Source organism: Nannospalax galili, unplaced genomic scaffold (genome assembly GCF_000622305.1).
Source record: "Nannospalax galili isolate Female #2095 unplaced genomic scaffold, S.galili_v1.0 scaffold83, whole genome shotgun sequence".
In the NCBI taxonomy this organism is placed as follows: Eukaryota; Metazoa; Chordata; class Mammalia; order Rodentia; family Spalacidae; genus Nannospalax; species Nannospalax galili.
The window spans coordinates 6,229,505-6,239,285 of NW_008352659.1; the positions used below are offsets into that span (position 1 = coordinate 6,229,505).

A 9,781-nucleotide genomic window follows, 5' to 3' on the forward strand; every position below is an offset into this window, starting at 1 on the left:
TTTTTTTCAAAAAAGTTATGTGTGAGCCTGGCGTGGTGGCATACGCCTTTAATCCCAGCACTAGGGAGGCAGAGGTGGGAGGATCTCTATGAGTTCAAGGCCAGCCTGGTCTACATAGTGAGTTCCAGGACAGCTGGGGCTACAGGGAGACCCTGTCTCAAAAAGACCAAAAAAAAAAAAAAGTTATGTGTGATGTACACCACTTCTGTAATCCCAGCAAGAAGACTGAGTTTGAGGCTTGTCAGGGCTACCTGGGCGAGACGCCTCCTCAAGAAACAATGATATGCTCTACTATGAATTTACCTACTGCACTAATGTCTTTACACTGAATTATCAATACAGGTACGAAACTGAAGCTTGGTGACAAATATTAATATACAATATCACCTAAACATGCAAGGTACTGATACACTCGTATTTCACCCTATACCTCCATTTACCTTCTTACATTTAAAACCTAATTCTATCACCAAATAATTTATTTTAAAGAAAAATGCTGTGTAGTTTTGCTAGAGATAAATAGCACAAAGCTATGAGACTGGGAAGTCAATGTTCAAAGCACGCAAGCGTACAACTTACCACTACTGCCACAATCTGCACAAGACAGGAGTTCTTCTGGTTTCTTTTCACGATTTGACTCTTTAGTCCCCAAACAGAAGCTACATATTGGAATGGGATCGGCACGGGGCTATGACAAATTAAAATGAAAAAAATATTGTTAGCCTTCCTTTCAAATTTAAAACAATTAAAATTAAAATTTCTTATATAGCTCTTCAACAAAGAAACTCTGCTAAATTAGTATTCAAATCAATAATTCAAATCAACATTTTCTAATAAAACTTTTCATCATTTGGTAGAAAAGTAGTCTTTGAATACATTTCAGTGTAGCTATTAGATCCAGAAGTATTTTTTTATTAAATCAAAAAAGCCTGAGACCTTTACATATTATACAGCCTCTGAAATGAACATTCAAGATTCATCTGAAATCTCAATCATTCCCCTAACCTATATGCCTGTTAAAAAACTGGCTCATCTATTTAGCATAAAAGTCCATGAATAACATCTAGTTAAATCAGATTATTTGAACTTTAGCACAAGTATTGTAATTATTCACTTATTAAATAGGGGACATAAAATGTATGTTTTTAGGTGGCATAGGAACAGAGAATAAGCAGGAACTACAATTCTGTTGGACCACTTGAGAAGATCAAAAGACTATTGATAGGGCCTCTCTGGCACCAAGGGCTTCAAAGGGAAACCAGAGCACACAAAGGAGATAAACCCTCAATCTCGGACATTCCCACTTTATAAAAGAAACAACAAAACATTTGTCTACCCCCCAGCACCCTTTAACTCTCAATGGAAATGGCTTTTAACAATGTATAAATCTACATACATTCCAAGTCTCCACTGTTATTTACTACTACCAGCAATGCTGGTATTTACATCCATATGAACATAGCTGACTGTGCCTGCAGATCTGGTTACATTATCTTGAACAGCCAAAACTGTATGAAAACTAAAATTTGCCAGGCATGGTGGCGCACGCCTTTGATCCCAGCACTAGGGAGTCAGAGGCAGGCGGATCTCTGTGAGTTCAAGGCCAGCCTGGTCTACACAGTGAGTTCTAGGACAGCTGGGGCTACAGGGAGACCCTGTCTCAAAAAGACAAAAAAAAAAAAAAACTAAAATTTTATTACATATTCTAAGCCTTCACACATGTTGTCTGCTAGCTAACTGAAGTCTTTATATTTGAATCTCATGAATCAAAAATTCAGGGCAAGAAAACTCAACATATTCACAAGTTTTTATATGTAAACCAGAAACAAGATTCTGCTAGATCTAATTCTCTAAGTATAAATCAACACAGAATAAACCTCATTTGTTCAACTATTCAATCCCAAATGCCTAATATACTCCCTTGCTCACAGTAGGCACTCAAAATACATTTGCTAGTTGAATAAATAAAGCAGCACATGCTAGTTAAAAAGAAAAACCAACCTCATCTCTCAGGTAATATTTCAAATGGTTATAATGATTACAACAAATGTCTTGGTTCCCTGCAACATGTCATGAAAATCAAGGATTCATCTTATAACCAAGCATTCACAAAATTGTTTAATATAGTTGTTAATTTCATCTTACAACATGAGTGTTCATTATCTTGACCTTGTTCTATTAATATGCACAGGCTTTACTTTCTGAGGTAGCTATGCAAATGTATTTTTGAGGTCCCAGTTAAAAAAGCACAGCTTAATACATTCTGTACTAGAAAAACCAAAAAAAGACAAGCTACAACAAATTGGTCACTGACTCCAGACACAGTTTTTTAAATGCGAGATAATCAGCACCGCATAATTATGGATCCATAGTTATTACTTGCAACTGCTCAACTGCAGTACCTTGGGAACACTTTTGTTCCTTTAAATAGCAATTAAAAGAACAATCTGGTTTCATAGTGACAACATTCCCCTGATAGATTCTAGCTAAAGCACAGCCTTTGTACTAATGGGATTCTTGCTTTCATTTGATAGAACAATGTTCAAGGCCTTGTTGCCACCCTTGTGGTGATAATTTACAAAATATCACATATCATTCATGCAATGAAATAAATCCAAATCTGCAGTTTCATTTTTCTTTCCCAGATGAATTTTTAGCTGAAAAAGAGACACAGCCATCAGCCAGCATTGGTGCTCATTCTTCGTTTTTAACTAAAGGTAACACAAAGGACAAAGGTTGCTAGTAGTTCATGGCTAGCAAGACTGATGTCCTGCACTGTGCCCAATAATAGAAGACATCGATGCTATCACTTCACGCTACATTCAAGTGAGCCTACCATGCTGATGCATGCTCACAGCTATTTGTTTTAAGGATAACTATCTCACAAACTCTATAAAATCACGGCATTACACAGAAATGTCTGCCCTGCTGAATTATTGATAATTCAAAGCACTTTTTTGCTAACCTTAGTGTAGTTGAGTCTAATTAACTTCAAAAAATTGTCACTTGTATGAAATGAAACTTTTACAGTAATGCATGTAAATGGGTCACAGAATTATTTTGATTTACTGTTTTCAGACTATGTATAAACTGTTTAAAAAGTAATCATTTGTAATAAAGTAAAACTGATTCCAGTCAGAAGTCTGGGTAAATGGCAATTTGATTCCACACAAATCTACGAAGGACAAGTAGTATTTAGGAAGTTTCAAAACAAAACCCTAAATTAGGCACAGTGGCATATACCTGTAATCCCAAGTCTAAGGCAGGAAGGTTGCAATCATTTCAAGGCTAGCCTGGGCTACAGTGAGTTCCAGGCCATTCTTTTCAATACTACTTTTAAAACAAAAACCATTATTTCTTAAAGTCTTTGAAATCTCTTAGGGGACAGGGGATCGGCAAGGAACTTGCTGTGTAAGCCTGAAAACCTGAATTTAATCCCTAGAACGCATATAAAGATTTATAAAGACAAAACTACAAAGTTAGCAGGGCATGGTGGTGCACGCCTTTAATCCCAGCACTTGGGAGGCAGGGGCAGGCGGATCTCTGTGAGTTTGAGGCCAGCCTGGTTGGTCTACATAGCGAGTTCCAGGCCAGCTGGGGCTACAGGGAGACGCTGTCTCAAAAAGACCAAAAAAAAAAAAAAAACTGCAAAGTTGTCTTCTGACATCCACATGCACAGGCATGCACCTACCCCCCCCCACAAATACATCCAATAAAATATTTAAAAGAAAAACAAAAATCTCACAAAGGCACTTAAGTTGTTGATCACATTTTCTAGCATGTCTGATTATTTTAAACTATTTACGGAATCTAAGAACAACACTCATGGATAGATTTAAAGATTAAAAAATAATAAACAGGCGGCAGGGCATGGGGGTGCATGATTTTAATCACAACACTCAAGAAGCAGAGGGTAGCCAGAGTGAGATGCTGCTCAAAAAAAAAAAAATCTGAATAGAAATTTTTTTTTTTTTTTTTTTTTTTTTTTTTTTCTTTTTGAGACAGGGTCTCCCTGTAGCCCCAGCTGACCTGGAACTCACTATGTATGCTGGGATTAAAGGCGTGCACCACCACACCCACCTTGAATAGAACTTTTATATTAAACCTCATCCACCCAGGACTCAGGGACCATTGCCGAGGAGAGGATGGAAAGAATGTAAGAGCCAGGAATGGTGTATGACCACAAAGAAACAGAGTCTTACAGTCTCCTGGGAACTTGCTCATCTCAACTTACAGCATCGGTGACAGTGTCCACAAGACCCATACAAACTCAGATAAAAACCAGCAAAAAACTGGGAAAACGGGCAGGAGGCCCCAAACTTAGCCGAGGAACTACTGGCAGCTGATGACTGTTGGGTGAGGGAGAGTTGATCTTTAAGAGAGTGACGCTACACAGACGCTCCTCTGCCTCTCCTGTGCAATGGACCTGAGGCAGCTGTGAGGACAGAGGCCTTCTTCCACTATCTCATCTACTCATCCTAACCAGCTGGCAAGGTGTGTGGTATTATCCCCACTTTAGGAAGGGCACCGAGGACCTGAGAAGTTACGTAACTTCTCTAAATGTGCACAGATTCAAGTGGGGAGCTAGATTCAAACACAAGTCTTTTCTTCCCCAGAGTCTGTTTCTCCACTTTGCTACCTTTCTCCACTCCTCTCTCAGAAAAACAGATGGCTAAAAATTATCTTTCGATCATGAGCAACAGCTATTTAGCAATGTGTTCCTAATGTCTCCATCCAATTTCTCCCATGACCAATAGCTTATGTTTTAAGAACTACGAAAAATGCAGCCACTATAATGCCATGTTAGGTTAATTACAATGGTAAATGGTACAAAGGAGAAATCTGGCAGATTGTGTGTCTTTAACCAATGGGACTAACAAGTGCCTCCAAGTGTTGCCATGAAGCACTTGGCACTGCTAAGCCATGTTCTTGGTTGATCTAACAATAAGGGAAACGATCAGGCAAATTCAAATTGAAAAATTCTTCCTAACACAACTTAGCTGGCTCTTCAAAGAATGTCAATGCCACGTAAGATCCAAAGAACCAGTTTAGACAACAAAACTGGTATAGGAACCAAATACAATCATGATCTTTTGTTGAATTCCTGATTTTTAAAAGAAACTCACTGAGCGGGGTGTGGTAGTGCACATCTTTCATCCAGCATAGGCAGGCGAATCTCTCTGAGTTCAAGGCCAGCCTGGTCTATATAGCTAGTTCCAGACCACCTGGGGCTACAGGAGACCCTGTCTCAAAAAGGGAAGAAGAGAGAGAGAGACAGAGAGAGAGAGACAGAGACAGAGACAGAGAGACAGACAGAGACAGACAGAGAGAGACACAGAGAACTAACTAAATGGAAATCCAGGTAACCACAAGGTGTGGACGCAGTATGTAGCCCAAGCAGGTCTCAAACTCTTTATGTAGTTCAGAATGGCCTCTAATTCACCATACACCTGCCTCAGCCCCCTGAGTGCTACAGTGATGGGCATGTGTGACCATGTCTGGTTTTGTGAGGGCTTTATCTTGATCATGATTTTAAGTGTAGAATAAAAAAAAAAAAAAAAAAGAAGGAACTGAGGCTGTTTATCCTTAAACAGAACTTTTGGAGGTGACAAGTTTGGTAGAAGGGTTAGATTTTATTTATATGGCTCCCAAGCACAAAACACAGACCAACAGGGAGAGTTAGATGTTCACGCTGTCCAGCAACAGGACCTATAACTGCTGGTTCCCTCACTAATATTTTTCTTAAAATTGTGGTAAAATGAAGACAAACAATTGGCTGGGGAGAGGGTTCTAGGAGTTAAGTGCTTGCTGTGCAAGTGTGAGAACTGTCAGAACTTCTATTCAAATCCCCAGAACCCACATAAAAACAGGATGCTGTCATTCCTATGGTGAGATGAGAAGTGGAGCCAAGAGAATCACAGATAGTTCATAGGCCAGCTTGCCTGAGACACACAGCTGAGAACAGGGAGAGAGAGCCCATCTAGGGCTAGAGATGGCTCAGAAGGTAAGGTACGTGCTGCCAAGACTAACCTGAGCTCAGTCCCTGAAACCCATCTATGTGATGGAGAGAACAAATACCTACAAGCTGTCCTCTAGTGGGCATGCACATACACGCACATGCACACACAAGAGAGACACACATGTACATAATAGAGGCAGGGGCAGGCAGATCTCTGTGACACTGAAGCCAGCCTGATCTACATAGTGAGTTCCGGGTCACCTGGGAATACAGGAGGACCCTGTCTCAAAAAAACAAAACAAAACAAAATAAAAGCGAGACAGAAAGATTCTGTCTCAAACAAGGTAGAAGGCAAGGACCAACACCTGAGGTTATCCTCTAACTTCTGCATGGAGGCTGTGGCATATATTTACCTGCGTACGCACATACACATGTCATACACACAAAGAAATATAAACAATATATATATATATATTACTTATAAAATTTACCAGTTTAAGAGTGCCTTCAGTGGCAACATTCATAATGTTGTAGAAATATCACTACCATCCATTTCTAGAACATTTTCCATCTTTCCAAACTGATACTCTGTATCCATGACACACTAAGACCTCGTTCCCTCTTCCAGCCTGGCGATCAATTGCCATCCCCTGTCTATAGGGATTTGTATACTCTTTGTACCTCATGCAAATGGAGTCATACAGAATCTGTGGATTAGATTCATTCTTTTTTAAAAAAATATTTTATTTATTCTTTTAATTTTATGTATATGAGTGTACTGCATGCATATGTGTTAAGTGCGCCAGTGTCGTGCAATACCCGAGGAGGTCAGAAGAGGGCGTCAGATCTCCTAGAACATGGAGTTGTTAACTTCCATGTTGGTGCTGGGAATCAAACCCGGGTCCTCTGAAAGAGCAGTCTGATGAGCTATCTCTCCAGTCCCCGGATTAGATTCATTTTTGAGGTACAAGAGCTCCTTGTAATGAGAAGACGTTAGGAAGAGAGTAGAGAGTCTCCAAAATCACCACACTCAAGCTGGGAAATCAGGGACTCCTCAAAGTTCTTTTCAGAGACAGTGTATTCATGGCTTTGCACTTGGATACCTCAAACATCTTTCCTGGTTCTAATTTTTTATTGAGTCTATGATACTAAAGGCATTTAAAGAGTCTTCAGGACCTCTGATCTAAAAATAAAATTGCATTTTCTGAGGAAACACTCTTTAAATACAGGACAATGCACTTTGAGAAACTTTATTTTTGTTGATAGTTACTTTTGTTCCTGTCCTGAAGGAAGCTACATGTTAGTTTGTTAGTCTAAGAAACTGGACAAAAATAAATGAAAGCTCGTACACTAGAGCAGAGCCAGGGGTATCCAGGCTCGCATCTGCTTCCTGACAATGACAAACAAGGGGAGTGGGTGTTATAGGCCATTTCCACAGCCTACATTCACAATGACCTGGGACACACACATACACATACACACAGACACACAAACACACACACCCTGCTCCTTTCCATAACCACTATGGAACTAGGAGTATTCTGCGACTTTCTTGAAACTATTAGAAAACAATTTTGGTAATTCCAAGTGTTATAAATGAAACAATTTTACATTTTCCATTCATATATTCACACCTGTATTATGGAAAGATCTAGATTTACAGTGTGGTCTCTCAGACTCAGGACTCATCTGTAAACATACACAATGGTATTTACATTGTATAGTTCTAGGGTGGCTAAAAGTTCAAATATGGCTGAGTGTGGTAAATACTTTATAGACTATGAAGTTTGATTCAAATATTTTCTTAATTATAGCCCGCTTTACTCTGGAGATTATATATATATCATGGTGCCACACGCCTTTAATCCTAGCACTTGTAGGCAGAGGCAGGTGGATCTCTGTGAGTTCAAGGCCAGACTGGTCTACATAGTGAGTTCCAGGACAGCTGGGACTACAGGAAGACCCTGTCTCAAAAAGACCAAAAAACAGAACAAAACAAAACAAACAAACAAAAACCAAACAGCTTCAAATGCTTAATAAATATCGACACAAACAAGTTAAGTTTAAAACTGCTCTACAAAAGGCTTTGATTCTTGGACTTCCTGTGACGAACATTAATCTTACAGGATTTCTTTTAAATAATGAATTAACAAATGATTCTAGGAACTAGATAGAAAAGTGTCTCAACCAAGAACAAGAGGCCTGTAACTATTTAATAAAAGGGAAACTCAAAGTCAAAGGGGTGGGGGGAGGGGATGCCAAAGGGAGAAAACAAATCTAAGGTATAAATAAATGTAAAATCTTAAAAATGTAAATGTGACTATAAATTCACAACCACCAAGTAGAAAACAATTCATCGCTAGAGAATGTCTACACTTAAGCATGATGACTCAGTTCACTAACTCCCAATTAAGTCACGTTCAAAAGCTGTTTGAAGATTCCTTTAATTTGTGCCCTCTTCTCACACTGCACTGAAATCTCAAGTTCAGGCAATGTTCTGCTACTTCCAAGGCTTTTCACAAGTGTATAACTGGTACTGGACACAAGCTCTGAGAGCCAAGGCCTGGGAGCTCCCTGCCTCTTTCACAAGCTGAATGTCCTGCTTTGCCACATGAAAGTTATTACAGAAAGACTGTCCTGCTTTGCCACATGATCAAGTCCTTCACTCTTGCTTTCCTGACATACCCCTTGTATCTTTATCACCTTATCAGAGGGGTGAGCCTTGACCATCATCTCTGAAGCTATTCACTTACCAGTCTAGAAACTTCCTCACCTAGCTCTACTTTGCTCCTAAGCACTCATCTCTATGCAGTGATGAATGATTATCAGAATGATACTATTAGCTGATTTTGCTTCTATCACTAAGCCTTAAGCTCCTTCAGAAGAGCAGGGGCTGTTCGTTGCTCAAGCCTCAGCTATGAACTCATTCACTGCTCATTGAATAAACAGAAAAACAAATGAACATATGGCTCTGAGATGGGGAATTGTTCCTTCAACACATCTCAAATATTGGCTACTATCATTTATTTTCACTTATCTCCTTACTGACCACAAATATGGCAAGTAAAGCAGCCATGAATGGGGGGGAGCACCATCATTCTTTAAAGGCTAGGCATATACTCTGACATGCATAATAAATGACACTTATGCTTGCTGTATATTTCCCTAGGCATAATCTGACAAGACCAAAAGATTTTAAGCCAGTTGGGTGCACCCCAAAACACGGTCATTACAGCTTTTTTTTTTTTTTTTTGGTATTTTTGAGAGAGGGTCTCCCTGTAGCCCCAGTTGGCCTGGAACTCACTATGTAGACCAGGCTGACCTTGAACTCACAGAGATCCATATGCCTCTTGAGTGGTGGGACTAAAGGCGTGTGCCACCAGCTGTGGCCTGGCCTGGCCTATAGCTTTTATATAATACAGATTTGGACATGAAGGTGGGAGGAGTGAGTACTGGGGGATCCTGAGGGAGTGGGGGATTTGGGTTGGCTACAATCAAGGCATATCATATACAGTATGAAATTATCAAAAAATAAAAGTTACACATAATATGCATATATGTATATTTATTTACAGAGCCAGATGTGGTTGTCAGTTCATGGGTTGCAGTGGTGAACCATCCATCGTTCTATACTCCTCCTTTCTCTCTCAAAAAAAAGAACATGTAAGAAAAGAAAAATAGGGCCGGGCATGGTGGCGCATGATTTTAATCCCAGTACTTGGGAGCCAGAGGCAGGTGGATCTTTGTGAGTTCAAGTCCAGCCTCGTCTACATAGTGAGTTCCAGGACAGCTGGGGCTACAAGGAGACACTGTCTCAAAAAA

The 9,781-nt window shown here is 39.7% G+C and overlaps 1 protein-coding gene across 6 annotated transcripts in view; it reads right to left on the reverse strand.

Moving 5' to 3' along the window:
• Kat6b (lysine acetyltransferase 6B) overlaps positions 1-9,781 on the reverse strand; it is a 201,979-nt gene that overhangs the window by 71,136 nt on the left and 121,062 nt on the right. For all 6 annotated transcript variants that reach the window (XM_008849901.2, XM_029554450.1, XM_029554448.1 and 3 more), the window contains exon 3: positions 580-688. In XM_008849901.2, the coding sequence (XP_008848123.1) occupies positions 580-688 (109 nt within the window). The remainder of the gene's footprint in view (positions 1-579; positions 689-9,781) is intronic.